Genomic DNA, 17954 nt, shown 5'->3' on the forward strand with positions numbered 1-17954 from the left:
CCAAGAGAGCGCTAGGCCGGGCATCAGGAAAGGATGACAATATTTATATCAGCACCCGGGTAGGATTTCTGGCACCAAAACATTATCGCACCTGCTATTTCAGTCAGCCCAGGGTGCCAGGTTTCAGACTGAGGGGTTAGGTATCTGTCCCTCTCAGGGCCAGGGGTGCATGCGTGTGTGTGTGTGCGTGCATGTGCGTCCTTGTGTACGTTTGCATGCCTCCGTGTGTGCGTGCATGTGTGAAGGTGATTCACTTACCTTCAGACAGTGCAGTAAAATTTTAGAGGCATTAGACAAACACAAAGGTGAGGAAGTGAGATGGTGAGTCAAGCTCATCACAGCACCTGAGCAGATATGTGACGTGTGTCAGTGAAATTACACACATCTAGAAAGGAATGCATAAAACATACTGTATATGGAGGAATACACAAACACATGCACACACAAAACACACCCAGGCACACACAAACACATACACCCCATCACAGTGATGGACTGTCCCTCTGCTGCTGTCACGTAGAGCCACGGTCATCACTCAGAGGAAGAGATCACAGTGTCACCAAAGATGTCAACCAATAAGATTGAGGGAGCCAGACACCCACGAGTGGTTTGGTTCTGGTGCTTCATCTTAGCGGGTTGAACAGAGAGGGGGGTGGGGTGGGGTGGGGGGTTATTATCACCCCAGGAATCCTCTTGATATTCATGATACAGTTTTTGATTGATGTTCAGAACTTATCAGAGTTTTGCCCTACAGGTTACCAATTGAAGAGGCCTGTTCTGGAGTATGGCAACTGCACAGTGGCATACAGTCAACTTAGTACAAAAAATGTTGCGTAGATTATTTAAAAATCTACACATGTAAAACAAGAACTCATGTTAATTAGTCTTTTTCTTTCTCCTAGAAAGGGGTTCGTCTAAAGCAAGGGTTGTTAAACTGCCCATATTGAGTAAAATTTAGTCCTGCCTTGGTGGCCTAGGCTCACTCAAACAGACTGGCACTTCTGTTACATGATGACCCAAAACTAACAGGCCCATGACCTTGTTCCAAGGAATACTATAACCTCCCCTTATAATGTGCTATACTGTATTGGTGGAGGTTTCACAAGCAGCCCCTCTCACAGTCACGCTTCATAAATGAAACAAAGTGTATTACAGCTGAAGTGTATTTCTAAAAGATAAACTATGTGAAAATGAAAGTCAAAGACAAAACTACATACACTGCGACTATAAGATGTAGTGTAGAAACAAAAACACTGTATGAAACTGCACAGTTTGGAAGGTGAAAAGACAAGAGAAAATATAAGTCCTTGTTATATTTATTACACAAAAAGAACAGCAAAGGCATCACTTTCATCATGATATGATTCACCACTTTTACCCAACAGACTGTACTACTCAACTGAGTAATGTCCTGATATGTGACCATTCAGAGTTAGTAAAAGTAGAAAAAGGGTTTTGTCCATTTCTTGTAAGCATCATTACTTCAGTTATGCACAAAAGCAGGCTCTCATGAATGAGATTCCATATTGAGAGACATTTTGGAAAACATCAGCAATGGGTGAAGAGCAAAAATAAAAGCCATAAAAATAATGCATTTAATTTTCAAATGAAAGAACTCTATATAAAGAAACCAGCCTTTGGTACAAAGTTAGAAAAAAACACTTTAATCTATCTGTTGATATCAAGTAAATATTGGTTGTTTCTGCATTGCTGCAATTATGTAAAATGTAAAGCCAGCCATGAATGTAAAGCAAAATGATTTTAGTCACAGGCAAGGTACAGTCCAGGCATAGAAGTAATACTCAAGAAGGCAGAAAACCAACACTGTTTCATCCACCATACTGAGAAAAGTGATGCTATGGAAAACTTTACTCCAAAATAACTGCCTTGAATCCAACATGATTCTGTATATTGTGTATTTTGTGTAATGAGCAGACAAAACAACATGTTGCCCACAAAATACATCATATTGGACATGCTGGAGAGGACAGATTAATATGGATGGATGTAGATTAGAAATTGTAGACCATTTTTTAATAGGAGCTAGCATCACTTTATACGGTGTACATATATAGAACAAAGGGAAATATTGAAGGGTCCACTGTAGGCAGATCTGCAAGGCTACACTAGTCAAAGCTAGGATCCACACCTGAGCATAGGATATCAATTCAGATGGACATGAACTTGAGGTGCACTTGATTTAATTTGTCTTGGAAAGTGACTTCACAGTCCTTTGAGGCTATACATGTTGGCCTAGCATGTTAATCAAAGCACGTCTCAAAATATTTGAAACTGTTTCAGATCTCTATTTTCTTGCCCAGGTCAGCTAGGCGCCGCTTACATTCTAAAAATGAGTTGGTGAACTCACAGCTAAAGCACTTCTGAGTCGGTAGGAGTGAAGAAGCAGTCTGGATTTTGGTATGTACAAAGATAATGAAGAGTGGGAGGAGATTCAAGGTTCAGGGGTCAGAGGTCATCAGCGAAGGCATCTCGTTGGTTCAGACACTGGGTTCAGGTGGGGTTCAAATGATGACTGTCTCCATGTGAAAGGCGTGCGAGTAGGCAAAGGAGGAAGTGTGTTTCTGGAGGGGGATGGATGGTGGCACGACGGGGGTGGTGGAGGGAGAGGAGGAGGAGGAGGAGGAGGAAGACGGGGAGCGGCTGGCCCACCGGGCAGGGAGGCGTCGGTTGGCGGGACGGGCGGGCCTCGAGAAGTTCTTCTGGGCGGAGCAGGAGGGGAGGGAAGACTCTCTGTTCTCCTGTGGAGAAACAAATGAATTAACATTTAGGATTATCACACCTTTCTATCAACAATCAAATTCACCAGCTCAGATACTTTACATTTTCTCACTTGTCCGATCTGTAGTCTTCTCGTCCCTAGGGAAAACAAGCATATTTCAAACAGGAACATTTGAATGCATGAACCTATCCTGTGAGAAACAGAGAAAAAAAATCCAATAGTCTCCTCTGAAAACTACAGAAGTAAATCCCATTCCTTTCAGTCATTCAGCCTCTAGTTACATTGGCTTTGTGAGGCCAAATCAAATTGGCCTGATTATCGCTCCCACCGTTTCTGAAAACATTTGCATGACTTTAAAGCTGTTTAATCTCTAGAGCTTTCTGATTCTCGCAGTCTGCTGAGGGCATTCAGTCAGCAGGCTGTTTGGAGATATTTCTGTAATTACAATACAAAGGCCAGAAAACCACTTCCACTAAGAGGCCCTCAAGATGAAAGACAAGTTTTTGGGGGGACGGGTGGTGAGGGGGGTAGACGTCCTGCCAAGTTAACTTTGTGTGCCACACCACCAGTTCCTTTTGTTAGGAGCCTTTTAGCAATGAAATGACCCAGATGCCCAGATTATAATAGAGGCTTTGGCCTGCTTCTGTCTCTGAGCACATACCAGAAATAAACAACATTCCCTCTGGATCTGTCCTCAGCCAAGGGCAATCACTGAGTATTTCAGAATGGAATGAAACAGAACGATGTGTGAGGTCCTCCAGGTCCGCTAGTGTAATTGGCCTTGCAAATATACTTTGACAAAGTATTTCAGTCAAAGCAAACTGGAGGCCTACATATGTTAACTGAAGAGAATGCTTGATAGCTTCTTAATGTAAACATTTGTACAGTATGTGGCACACCTGCTTGTGGGCGGCAGGGCATATGCATAGTTGTGGGAGTGAGCATACAGTCTGTGTATATCGGACTCTACCCACCTGCACTGTGAGCCGCATGTCTTTCACGCCCATGGCACTGTGGCTGCTGAGTTGTGCATGTGCGGTGTGTGTGTGTGTGGTGTGTGAAAAGTGTGTATGTCTAGGGACAGGAGGCAAGGGCAGAGGGTCCATGTCCAGCATGCCCAACAGTTCAATGACGTTCTCCTCCTGCCTGGGACTGAGGTTGGGACTTGAAGCCATCTGATGCTGTTGGCTCTGGTTTTGTTGAGCTGCGCTCTCATAACTCTTCAGAATCCTTTCCACCGCCCCGTAGTTGGACCGGGATCCCTCGGGCCGTGGGTAGGCGGCCAGAGTGAGGGGCTTCCAGGGGTGGTCAGTCATCACACGAGGCCCGGGTCTGGGGGTGTCAGACTGGGAAGAGGTAACAGACGTATGCCTTGGCTGTGCTGTCTGTCTTGGTCTGGCCTCAGGAGAAGGCTGCTGGGGTGAGGCACCGACCTTGGCTGGGTGAGGCCTCACTCCATGGGGATTCTCCTTCTTAGTGCTGGACTCAGCCACATTCTGGGCTGGCTGGATATTTGCAATCAAGGCAGGCTCAGAGAAGAGAGTCTCTGTAGCCGCTCTGTGTTGTGTTTTCCTGGAAGGGCTGTTTGGGGTTTGAGCTTTGTGCTTGACCTCAGAATGGTGTGTGGCAGTGAGAGAGGTTACCGTGGTTGCCTCCCTGAGCCTAACCTCTGACTGTTGGAGTGAAAGGTCAGGAGGAACTTCCTGCTTCAGTCTGACACCCTGACCTTGGGGGTCACATCCAGTTCCCCTTAATTGGACCTCAAGGTTCTGAATTGTGGGGTCAGAGGTGGAAGGAGACAGTGTGACTTGAGGTTGTGCATTGATGATGCTAGAGGTGACCTCGGCACACTGTGGCCGAAGGTCAAAGTTAGTCTCCTTGGGTGGTGGGACCTCATCTGAGGAGGAAGAGGAGGCATCTGTTGGGGTAAAACTGTCCTCAACCCCACGACCCATCTCAGCCTGAAACAGAGTTCGGTTGAACTCAGCTGTTTTCTGCTCCAGCATTATGTTCCTTCTGGAGCCCTGGAGGTTGGGGCAGGCAGATGGTATTTCCAGAGAGGGCAAGAGCAAATCTACAGGTAATTCTTTGACCATGGGAGGCATTTGATGTCCCTCAGGGCTTTTTAGGTTGCCAACGGCAGGCCTGTAGTTTGGGCGCAAGTCTTTCCCAGCAGTCAGTATGTTGATTTCAGAGAAGCTTTTCTGCACAGGCATGTATGTAGACAACTTGCTGTTACTGAACTTGCTTGCATCGCAGGACCAGCGGTTGTGGCAGCAGCCGGCATTACAGTTAGAGTTAGTAGGTACGGAGCACGATGCTACCACACCGTCTGCCAGAACTTTACCCTCATTCTCTTGTAGCATTGCCTCAAACTTCCTCACAATGGATGGGCTGCTACACTTCCTGTCCACTAGAACACAGGGGCTGTGGCACCTCCTGCCTGTGATCATGGAGGATTCTGGCATGTGGAGTTCTGGCTCTGGGGGGGTGGGGCTGCTCAGACTCCAGGAAGAGGTGCGAGGAGGGACAGGTGGGGCTTCTGTATCCATCTCAGGAGGTATTGTGGGGTTTGTCTGATTGTCTCTATGACTGTCTGGTCCAGTGCTATTGGTTCTCCAGGATTCTGCCGGCACACTGTTGGCCCGCCAGGTGTTATCTGGTGTCAAGGTGATCCAGTTTTCCTTTTCCAAGGCCCGGAGGTCGTCGTAGATCTGGTTGAGGTCGCAGGGTGCTTCATCTAGCTCCAGTCCGGTATTAACATGGCCCAGCAGCATCTCCCTCTCCTCAGGGAGGTACAGGGATTCAGATCGATTCCTGAAGGAAATTAAACAAATAGAAAAGTGCATTTATTCCAATTACTTTATTTTGCATGTTTATAATTAATCTGTATTTACATCTCATGTATATCTCATATTTCATATATTTTGTATCTCCTTTGTAAGAGAGACATGTAAAAAGATCCTACATTATCTAATTTCACCAATAAGACATTCACTGTTTGCACTAAAACGAACATTGTGATTGCATTAGAACTATGAAATGTACTGCTGCACACGTAGTGATAAAGGTTAAGACCACCAAGACATGACAAGTACAGTCTGATTAAATCGTGCAACGATTGTCATAGTGACATGTTGGTGCCAGAAAGTTGACATAGCAATGGGGATTTATGTACCTCTTATCTCCAGTCTTCTTTCTGATCTCATCCTGGTAACTACAAAGCTCCTCGCTTACACGGGCTATCTCCTTCAGAGCCTGAGAGAGAGAGAAACAGAGAGAAACAGACAGAGATGTAGGATACTGTGTATTACTGACGAAAACAGAAACTTCAGAGGTTGTGTTGATGGTACATAAACTGTGTATTCGAAAAAAAAGTTAAAACAAGGCATGATGGAGGCAGATATACAGGAGGGAATGCAGGGACACTGATGGTGAAACAATAACATAGTGATAGCAAAGCAAAGGAGCAAAGAGAAGAAATGGAAAACATATGGATGTGTGCATACTGTATATAAATACAGTGTTTTTAGCAAATAGAAAAATAGTGTTTAATACACTTACAGCATTGAGAGCGGTGGTGTTCTTCTTCTTGTCGCTGCCGTAACTCAGCTCTGTCCTTATGGGACTTTCTAGAGGACCAACATGGTGATATTTTACGTTCCCTTTGGAGGTGTTAGTGTTCCTCTGTGGCACACCACATCCAGGAGCTCCCTGAAAAATAGCCTCCAGCTCTGCTGTATCCACAGCTTCCTTGCTGTCAGTGACTGAGTCTCGTTGCCGAGGGTCTCGGGGTCTCAGTTCATCTTCCAGCTCAGGTTGTGCTCGGTCATTCTGGGCAAATTGGCCACCAACGTTAAGTTCACAGAGGCTGTTTCCTTGGAAACAAGGGGAGTGGTGACTATCTCTGCCACCACAACCACCATCACTGATGTTGCTGTGGCAGTAGAAACTAGGAAATGTCAGGTGTTTGGGGGGTTCTGATTGGCTGCTACTGCTGAGGGGCTCAGAGCGTGATTGGTCACTCAGCAGACTGGAGCCGGTGCTGGATGAATGTATGCTCAGCCTAAGTGCAACCTCATCATCGTCCTGCGTCCCACTGTCCACTCCGGTCTCCAGTCCGGTCCCCTCTCGCTTGGCCCTCACCTCACAGTACAGCTGGAGATAAGAAAAGGTAATGAAGGTCTTGGTCAGCAATAGAGCAGTAGTAGTACACTCACAGCACTGAGTTGGGTTGACTGCTAGGATTGATCTTATTTATACTCATATTTATTTTTTCTTTCTTATGCTGTATTAAAAATTATGAGCACATCACTGGAATTACAATAAAATAAACATTGGCCCATGGTAAACATGATATCTAAAGTCATCCTTTGTCAAGATTACATTTTGCAGGAGGACAATAATACAGGAAAATCAATGTTACTGTTAATGAAATTAAGAACCAACTAAGAAAATCAAACAAAATCAACAAATCCTATATTTTTTAGTCTAACTTCATCTGTCTTTAAGTAACTTTATTATCCATTAGTTCACTAGGAATTTATAGCCAAGGACAGCCTTAGACCAGATTAATGTGTTGAAAGAGGCTGAACAGCCTAAATAATGGCAGCTCTTTCAGCAACAACCTTTTTCTCAATGGACACATTGAGAGAGATGAAAATAAGTGGGTCACGAATGAAAAGACGAGATACTGTAAAGGCTGGAAATGGCATGATATCATTACATTACAAACAAACTAATAGTAATTTTGGATCCACTGCTAGTGTAAAATGACAGAATAACTCTGGATAATGAGAAGCCAGCCAAGAGAGCATAGCAATGGATCTGATGAACATATTTAGACCACAAAAGATATAAAAAAAACGGACTCCTTTAAAACAAACTTGGATGACCTCTGGCCTCCTACCACAGAATCCCAAAATAAAAACGACTTCAAGTTCTAGGACTACTGCCTTTTAGCCTTCTTTATTCCTCTGCTGTTTTCCTCTTTCATTTTCTGGTCTTGGGGGGCCAAATGAGAGCCACATGTTCTTTTCAAAGCAAATTGTTCCAATTGGGCCTTACCACTCTATTCAACTTCTTTTGTATGACTTCCCTCATTAAAACACTAATCTGCTTTTCTGAGAATGTTAGATTTTAATCCGCTGGTAGACTTGGCCCTCGTCACCACCCATGCTAGACTGTCCCTTTCTGTACCTTTCTCCCTCCCTCCCTCTCTCTAAGTCCCATTCCCTCTTTCTGAATTACTCCCCAAACTGTCCTCCCATCCTCCTCTACTTATAATTCTCTCTCCTCTAATCCACTAGCTCTCATCTCACCTCCCCTTTTTCAGCCCTACGAGCTAACCTGATATACCCTAGCACAATTCTACTCACCCAAAAGGGAAAATCCATCTTATGGATGGGTCTCTTTCAAAGCTAGAAACTAGGGAGCCAACAATGTCTTGATGATGTTTAATTCATTCATTCAACAGTGAATGGATGACTGTTTTTTTTAAAGATTATTCTTCTCCTTTATTACATAGCTGAAAGTAAAGAAAGACAGGGGGATGACAAGAGAAACATCCTGGGCCGGAGTTGAACCCAGGACGTTGCGGTCACATGGTATGTGCCTTAGACCACTGAGCCACCAGGACAGTACCAAAGGCACATATGGATACATTTTCTAATTTATGAGTGTTAACAGTACAATGAAATAATGCACAGATTACAGTCTTGGTTCTCTGGTTTCTAGCTTTTGGAGAAAGTTGCTCATGCTCCCGAATATAAAATGAATATTTAATGTATGTAAATAAATTTTCGCTGAAATCCCTCCCCTCACCCATTTATCTCTCGCGTAAACCTCTCCTTCTCGCCTGCCAACTTCCCTGTCTACACCACTCCAGCTCATAGACCGTCTCATCGCCCAAGTCTACCTCAGTACACAAACAGAGATCGGGGAAATGACAGATCCCCCTCCACTCTCCTTTCCCCCGTCCTCTCCCTCTCCTCTACTCTGCAGCTGCACTGATCAGCGATATTGTTTTGACAGTGTTGATGGTGAACAGGATGTGTAGGAGGGAAGGGTTATGGTGCACACTGTAATCACCTCAGTGTATAGGAGGCCATATATCCTATACAAATTAGGCAAACCTCCTGAGGACGACGGACCATAAAATGTGCATAAGAACCAAAACCATAAGAACTATTTCGTGAAGTTGGAATTATAAGCTTCTATCTGGGTGAAGTGCAGTTCTGAGATATTGAGCATCAAGGATTTGACATGCCAGCTGGTTAAACTGTTACATAATTTCTGTCTTTTTAAATATTTAATCCCAAAAGTTTTTTTTTTTAATTCCACAGCTCAATGTTGAGAAAAAAAAAAGTCATTTAGAACCTTATAATTCCAAGCTCATGAAATATATACCTAAGAAAGATTTAATTTCCAAAATGCTATACATACATTTTGAAAAAGAAATATCTTAAGTTCATCATTCAATAAATCTCTAAAATATAAAGGATCCAGTCTGAAAAAGTGTTATTATTTTGTCAACAAAGAGCTTAAGTTATGTACTATCCACTAAATAGTAGAATCACTTGTTTTAATTATTGTAATCACTATGCAACCCGCTGCCCTATAAATGTAATCTATAGTTCTTGGTATCAGTATGGCACCCTAAAGCTAGGTTTGTTAAATCCTTGTGTGATCTATACCTCTGGTAACAGTATGTATGACAGATACTGTTCAAAGGGATTTGAGTCAAAACATGGTCTACATTATATAATTCAAATGTAGAGGAGCCTCTGCTAACCATATGTAATTTCTCCCTATAAGCTTGCAGTTATAATTAGGGTTAACCGTAATCTGTAAGAACAGGTGCTATAAACAATATCCAGTGCACATAGTGAATGAAACAGTGACATTCTCATCATCTATCAGCCTGTCAGTAGCGGTGGATTTTGATACTGTTATGATGGTTTGTGGTTTATATAAATGTTGATGTAAATGAACCTAAAAAAAAATGACCATCTAAGAAAATGCAGAGACATGTGCACAAATCCACACACACATGCACAAGCACCCACCCACCTATCACTGACACACACACACACACACACACATTTGTATTACTGTACTTGTGAGGACTTTGCCTTGACTGCACTCATTCCCAAACCCTAGCCTTAACCCTCTAAACTACATGCCTAACCCTTTCCCTTACCCTGTCTTTAACCTTAAACTTTAACGCTAAACTTAAACCCAAGTCAATATGCACACACACACACATGCACACACTCAGTACCTCACCTCCTCTATCTTCCTCTGCATGTCTCTCAGCTGGCTCTCCCACTCCCTCCTCTCCGTGTCGAACCTCTCCAGCATCTCGGCTTTCTCCCTCAACCAGTCCCTCTCATTGTGCTCTAGGCGACAGCGCAGGTCCATGGCTGCCGAGCGCGTGTCCGCCAGGAGCCTCCGCTGCTCTTCCCTCTCCCGGCGGAACGTCGAGGTCTCGCCGTGCCGTTCTGCAGCGCCCCGGGACGCCACGGAGCCAGGACCCGCTCCTGACTGGACCCCTCCACTGACCAACCCAGCACCTTCTCTAGCCTCCAACTGGACAGAAGGAAAGACAGAGGGGGAGTGCAGAGAGGATAGAGGAGGAGAGAAAAGGGAGCAGGGTGGGGGGAAAAGCGTGGGAGAGACAGTGGGGAAAAGAGTTGATAGCGATGAAGAGATAGATTGGAGTCGGAAGAAGGAAGGGAGGGAGAGAGAGAGAGAGAGAGAAATGACAAGACAAGCGAGGCAAGGGAGAGAGAGGAACAAGAAAAAAAACAGACGTTAGAATAGGAATTAAGAGAATGAAGGAGCGGCAGGAAGAGAAGGTGGAGGAGTGGGGGGAATGAGGGACCGCAGGGACGAGTGTGAGTGGGTTCAGAGGAGGGAAGAGGGGATTGAAAGATGAAAATATCCCATAAGAACTCACACGCGGGGTTCATGGACAGTCGCTTCTCTATGGCACTTCTCTAACACAGGATATAGTGCAGGATATGGCAGATCCAGGCACAGTAAAATATGTCTGCAGAGGATGCACGTGGTTGCAGTCAAAGAGCAGCAGTGTTTGGAGAAAAACTGATTCGCACGGAATCTTTCTCAACACAAATAAGGGTTCACTCACTGATTCCCTGCCACAATTCTTAGAATTATCTAAAAATATCAATTTGTTTAGCTCAACTTTCTCATTTCTGTTTTACATGACAGTATTACTGAATGCCCCAATTCAACAATGTTTTCCCTATGCCCTGGGCGGTTCAGTTTGTGTTAGTGTCTCTTAATTTCTGATCCCTTTAGCCAAAAAGCAAGAGGAGTTTGTCCCACCCCCCAAATCTGTGATGTCACTCTATGGAGAATTAATTGGAAAAGCTGCAAAAGTATGACTGATTTTCAAGTTAGAAGGGTCATTTTTCTGATTTTCTGTTAGCACTATAATAAAATAAAGCTCACTCCAGTGTAAAAGTTCAAACAGATTCCACATAATCAGACACTGCACTACTAGACATTCCATTAAGTCAAACTCCCATTCACTGTCAGTGAAGGAGCTGCAGATTTTACACCTTGATGATGATCTAAGATTAAAGTCTTGGTTGACTTATTTCTAGCTTTAGATTAGATGATTGTGTTCAGAAATCTACCCTGAGCTGTCCAATACCACAGGGATAACATATAGGAATTGTTGAACTGAGAGGCATTCCTCTTTAAAGTATTTAAATCTAAGGGTGGGTTTGGAGAAACAAATCCACACTTTCTGTGGTAAATACGTGCCTGTTGGTGTAGTAAAAAGAGGAAAAATATGTAGGGTTTGGAACTGGAATGAGCCCAAGACAACGCCTGTGCGTGTGTGTGTGCGTGTGTGTGTTTGTTAGAAAGAGAGAGAATGCATATGCGCATGCCTGTGTGCGTGTGTGTTTTTTCAGTATTCAGATACAGACATTGAGCGAGGCCTTCTCGCAAGCCTCGGTCATGGTGCTATTTCTGCCTGTGGCCTGGGGTCATGAAATTATGGTGTAGGAAAACAAGACAAGCCTTTCTGTCTGTCTGTGGCTCTTCTGAAAGTTCTCCACAATTACAGATGCATGATGACGGGTGCCGTCCACAGTCTATTTAAGCACCCAAAGGTACACAAACAGTGAAAGTGCAAAAACAAGATGGCAAAGAAGAGGTCAAGACCTCCACTGCCCGGGACAGCAAAGGCAAGGCTTCTGCGCACTATAGAGGAAATACTGTATATACAAGAGGATTACTGTACTGTGCATACAAGAGGGAACCAGGTAAACAGTAATAAAGCCAACTGAGGAGAAACGCACGGTACATGCACGCACTCACACACACACACACACACAACCTAAAAACACAGTCCCAAGTAGCCGTCTCCTGCTACTCTTGGCCACCCTCTCTGTCACTGTACGGTACAGGGTATATAAAGGTAACTGTGTCACCATGGTGTCCCACTATAAATAGCAGACACACAGCCAAGACTTTACAATGTCACATTCCTTGGGGAGGTGGGGAGAGGAGGAAAGTGGAGGAGGGGGGAGCTGGCTGCTAAGGCAAAGTGAGATGTCTCTTGCTGCCAGCAGCTTTCATAAATCAGTGGCATGCAGAGAAATATGCCTAGAAATATCCGGCCAGGGACCTCTGCCTGGGACCTTGGATGCTTGCTTGGTATTTGGGGGTAGCGGTGCCGAGAAGACTGCGGAGACACACGTAGATACTTACACAGGCCCACTACGCGGTGGAGGCAGGGTGTGTGTTCGCAAAGACGTAGAAAAAAAAAGGTATTTTTTCTTCAGAATAAGTAAGACTTGGAGCCTTTATGCATGAATCCTCTTACCGTATGTTCAGACTCGAGGTGAGGATGCACGAGCGGCGTGGCGACATGCAAGCATGTTCGATTGCAGCACTTGACACACCAGAAAGCAGCCAGGGTTATAGTCACAGCGGCTGTGATTAGTGGCTTTGGTTGATGTCTTTTTAAGGTGGGTTTACTTTCCCAAACCATGTCCTGCCAGCTGTGCCACTAAGCCAGACATTCAGCATCGCCCCGCAGTACCATAAAACCCAAACAGACAAGACAAGTGCCAACAGCTGGAGCCAATCAACCGTCGCACCTGATGTCAACACCAACTCGTCACTGGCTATATAAGAGCAGCCACCTAAACCGTAAAGACAGGTTAGTCAGTGTGGCTTCAGCTTGTCCTCAGACCTCTTGCTATTTTCTCTCTTCCTGCAGATGAAGCAGTCGACCGAGTGGCCGCTTCTGTTCTCTGACGACCGCCGCACGCACTCCCTCTGCCCGATGTAGATTATGTGAAACTATGCTTCGGCATTAGCATTTTTCATGCTCTGATTCATGCATCCTTCTTAATCCTTTTGCACCAGGCTTGGGAGCCAACATGACCATGCCTTCTTTGTGGAATCTTGCTTTTATAAACTTTTTGTGCAGATGTCATTGGTCACGAGGACCCAATGGACATTTTTCCTGCTGTAAATAATGCTGGAAGCTGATTGGCTTTTGCTTTACTGCATCAGGGGAATTTCTCACTCGTGTTGAAATTTATCGCCTCTTTACCTCAAAGTGAAGTTCTTCCAGTGACTCTGAAAGCATTCTTGCTGCCTCTAAATGAGTAATGATCTATGGTCACAATCACAGAGACAAACTGGTCTCAGATCAGCAGCCATATGACATGTAACGTCTGCTCTCTTAAGTTATGGGCAGACCAAAAATGGGTTATGGTCCTGTTGCCGGTAGGTCCCCGCATGACAAGAATAGTAACATTTATTAATACGTCTGGGTCCCTCAGTGAAATTCGTCATTTGGTTCCCTAGGAAACCCTGACTTGATGCATTTTGACCCTGATGAGCAACCCAAGATTAGCACTTGGTGAATATGTACCCAGAAGTATAAACTGTGGCAGGATGTGGCAGAGGCAGAAAACAACTTTTACAATGCAGCTAACCCCGCCCAACATAGCTCAACTCCAAGCCAACATTCCCCTCAGTCTGTTTGTGCAATCAATATAGAAAACTGTGTGTGTATGTGTGTGTGTGTGTGTGTGTGTGTGTGTGTGTGTGTGTGTTTGCGTGTTCCATAAAAGCTTTGTGCATATGTGAGTGAGAAACAAATGGATTCCAGGCATTGTTAGTATTTTGATCAGACACATAGGCAAACTGACCCCTAGCTTTGCAGAAAAGTCTCCATGTTGTTTTTGTTTAGAAGAACGTCTTCATCACAAACAGCACAAACCCATAGCCATAGCTGACAATAATTGTTCCTTAATTCTGTAGCTAATGGATTAAAAAGTAATTTGAAATACAAACAGTACTGTACATAATCTGCAAGCTCACACATACGCACGCACACACTATTATGACCACTTTGTAAATGTATACACAGAACAGACACACATAAAGACATCTCTTTCCTTTCCAAGTCTGACTGTCTGTCTTTCTCTCTCCCTCTCCCCCTCCCTATCTCTGCCCCACACTCATACACAATAACACACACACACACACACACACCATCCCCATTTCCCTGATTCTTCTGTGTGTGACAAAGCTCTAGGGAATGGCAGGCAACTGAAGTTTCTGTGATGTGGATGACTCACACGCACGCTGGCATCATGGTATAAACTTGTGTCTTTGTGTGTGTGTGTGTGTGTGTGTGTTGACATCGTGGTATAAACTCCTGCAGTAGATTAAAGCTCCCTCTCCGCTCCGCTCCCCTCTGCCTCACTAGGCTTCAGAAACACAAAGCAGAACACAGACTGCCTCTGTCTTTATAAGGCCCTCTGTCAACCACAGTGTGTGTTCCTCCTGGCACAGCAGCCAGGAGGAAGAGAAGCATTGGACAGGAACACTGTACCATCTACTTGGGATTGGAGGAATGACATGATTGTAGTTAAACCGTCTAGTCAATCTTTCTCATTCTAATCTGGTAAAAGCATGTTGCTGTGCGAGTGTCGCATTCCCAATCACATCAGCGCTCTTGTCCAACTGTTCAGCAGCATCACTGCACCACCTTGTTAATTTCCAGCACCACGTTATGGAATTTCTGACCAAGTTGATCACTTCAGTCAGAGAAACATTTTATTCTTCTTCTAGCTTGGGAGGAGGAACAAAATGAGATCTGTGTGGATGGGTGAATGTGTGACCAATCAGTTATAGGTCTGTGATAGAAATCATATGGGGCTCCGAGGGCAGATAAGGACCCGACAGTCCCAATATCACGCAGAAAACAACAGATATGACAGGCATGGAGACAGAGACAGGCAGGCAGACAGACGTTTTCATATTTTACATTGACGAAGAATGATCAAGTCTGATCAAGTTCACACAGACTTCTACTTTAGGCTTACCAAATAAACCCATTTCCTTAAACTATAACCAAAACAAAATGCTAAATCCCTAAAGCCACTTTGCTTTCAAGAATAGCTACACATGGTCCCCCAAGTGATCCTTGGCAATGCCTTATAAAGCATGGCACTGCTCTGTAAACCTACGTCTGTGTAAGAAGTATTTTCTGCCCTTTTCAAGAAACGCTTAACCTATTGTTACCACAGACAGCTGCTGTTAATATCTCATCTAGTGGAGCAAGCTGCTGAAAGCTGAGCTGGGTGTCTATGTGTCTGGTTGAGCGGGGATAACTAAGCTTGTCTCCTCGGTGCAAAGCTTTTGTCTAAGCTGAGACTGGGGTTGGATGGGTGCCAGGGCGACTTATCACCTCGCCAAGTGGGTGGCAAATGTGGTGAGCCCAATTTACACCAAACTAGAGGCCAGACTTACAGATAGACATGTACATAAATGAGAAAATGCACAATCATACACACAAAGAGAGAGAGAGAAATACATCAAAACGAAAAAACAAATCCCGCTCTTGTTCTGTACGGTATAGTGATTAAATACACCTACTGTACAAAATTATTGTTCCTTTGGTTTTGGATACACACACTTATACACACACACACACACACACACACACACACACTATCTAAAACTCTACTACTGAATAACAGTTTTTGAATACACCCCACACACACACCATCATCACTCAGGCTCCACCACCTATCCGTACCTGTGCAATCCTGCATTTGAGCTCGGCCTTCTCCAGCTCCCAGGCACATTTGTCCCTGGTGTACTGCAGCTGCAGATCGCTCCTCTTCTCCTCCTCTCTCTTCACCTCCACCTGCACCTCCTCCAAAACAGACTTCAGGTCCAGCAGAATCCTCCTGTTCTCCCCTCCCTGCATTGGATACACAGTTGGCAGTAATCTTGTTAACCAGATATACCAGACAGATACACTATGCCTGCTTTCCCCAAATGGAAAAGTTTTGTTGGTGGAAAATATAAAAACTACATTTTCACTACTTAACTGATATAATCGCTTAACAATTAAATGGTTGATGAAATACTATGAAATATATCAGACATTGATAATATAAATGCAGAATTCTTCAACTTTCATGCCACTTTCTCCACTCCCTGCTTAGGAAAACCTGGGTGGTAATTTTTGCTAAACAAATATTGCTGCTACTTTGTGCCAAGTAACACAAAATGTTACTGGAGCTCCACTGGTGGAAAACTTTAGGTGGCTAGCTTAACTACTGCATTGTACCAATAAGGAACACTTAATAAACGGATACTTAAATTGTGCTATAAAATGATACAAATTTTTAATTCTTAATGTTTTAAATCGGAGATGAAGTTTAAGCCTGTTGAGGTTAAGGTGAAAGTGACTGGGGTTAAAGTTGCTCTCTCTTAATCAGAGGGTTACCATACAAAGATCCCAGCAAATAACTATATATCCCTAGGAATTTTAAGAGATAGAAATACCACAAAATACAGCAAGGTCACAACAAACCACAGCAAGCTACCACAGACAAACTACAATTATTTATAGGAAAATTATAGTGAAAAAAATACCACTACGGTCACTATACACTCAATGAGTACTACAGACACACTCCAAGTAGCCTATAGGAATAGTCCTATGGTATATAGTAATTTTTAGTTAGGGGGCAGTAATTCGTTCCAATTACTTGTATGTCAGCCACTTCTCTCAACAGTAACTCCTTCTCGCGCATCCATTCGTCTTTGTCCTGTCCGTGTCGCTTTTTTAAGTCCTCAAATTTCTTTTTCAGCCGTGTGTGTTGGGTTTGCTGCTGCTGCGGTTCGGGACCCGGCCAGATTTGGCTCCTGAGGACCTCAAGCGGCGTCCCTCCTCCTCCTCCGGGTGAAGCACCGGACTGGGGCTCGAAGATCTGACTGAAGACGGTGGGTGGAGAGGAGATCCTCCTCAGCGGGCTGCGACTTTTGCCCCTGCCCCGATCTGCCCTCTCCACCCTGGAGCACGGCACAAACTCCCAGCCCTGGGACGGTACGTACCCCCCACCTGCGCCGCCCCCACCGTGCAGCCCCGACCCGTTCCCAAACGCGCTCCACATTCCTCCAACAAGCAACGAATCAAAAAAGCAGGGGCGTCAATTCACTGAACGCTAAGGTATGGCAAAGTCCCCGCATCTATCATTTGCCACTAAAACGTCCAATCCTGCTTAGAAATAGTCAAATTTCAATGGAGCAATGACTGATGACTGACAAGATGTGCTCCATGTGATAAATTATTAGACTAAACTATTTTAAAGTATGGTTTGCAAATAGATTTCTGGCAATTGTTTCTTGATCTTTGCTCTCCATTATAACGATAAAAACTACAAAATCAAAATTGGACTCACTTATTCTATTGTACAGTATGGCGAGTGCCCAAACCTTGCCATACCCAATTGACGCCCATGAAAAAAACAAAAAACAAAAAACACAAAATGACAGCCTTTTCAATGGCATGGTGAGTGAGCAAATTATCCAAAACCGGCCAATTCCCCCGTCGGCCGCTCAGCAGCTCTCAGGGCAGCCGTCGACGCTCTGCTCGCACAGGCACCGGGACAGGACGCTTTAGTCCCCTCCATGTCTTTAGTGGGACAAGGTCAGTCCGTCATTCTGGTGCCAGACTCCCCCACTGTGTCCCTTTTCTCTCTCCAAGTCCTCCTCACTATTGCACTCCTGTGTTATTATCCTTTTACATCTCTTTCACAAATCTCAGGACGCGCTGCCTCGTTTCTCTCTCCTACTACAACTGTACAGGGAGATGGTTTTGTTACTCCACGATCCTGAGCTGGCGAGGACAGAC

At 44.5% G+C, this 17954-nt stretch overlaps 1 protein-coding gene across 1 annotated transcript; it reads right to left on the reverse strand.

The window, feature by feature from the left end:
• Positions 1–1300: 1300 nt before the first annotated feature.
• On the reverse strand, positions 1301–17214 carry mtcl3a (MTCL family member 3a). Its single transcript, XM_071925466.2, has 7 exons — positions 16810–17214; positions 15846–16013; positions 10028–10330; positions 6305–6898; positions 5919–5998; positions 3715–5557; positions 1301–2759 (listed from the first exon to the last, which is right to left on the reverse strand). The coding sequence occupies exons 1-7, from the start codon at positions 17212–17214 to the stop codon at positions 2523–2525; spliced, it is 3630 nt and encodes a 1209-aa protein (XP_071781567.2). The 3' UTR covers positions 1301–2522.
• Between the last annotated feature and the right edge of the window lie 740 nt (positions 17215–17954).

The sequence above is a fragment of the Centroberyx gerrardi genome, chromosome 12 (genome assembly GCF_048128805.1).
Source record: "Centroberyx gerrardi isolate f3 chromosome 12, fCenGer3.hap1.cur.20231027, whole genome shotgun sequence".
Classification (NCBI taxonomy): Eukaryota; Metazoa; Chordata; class Actinopteri; order Beryciformes; family Berycidae; genus Centroberyx; species Centroberyx gerrardi.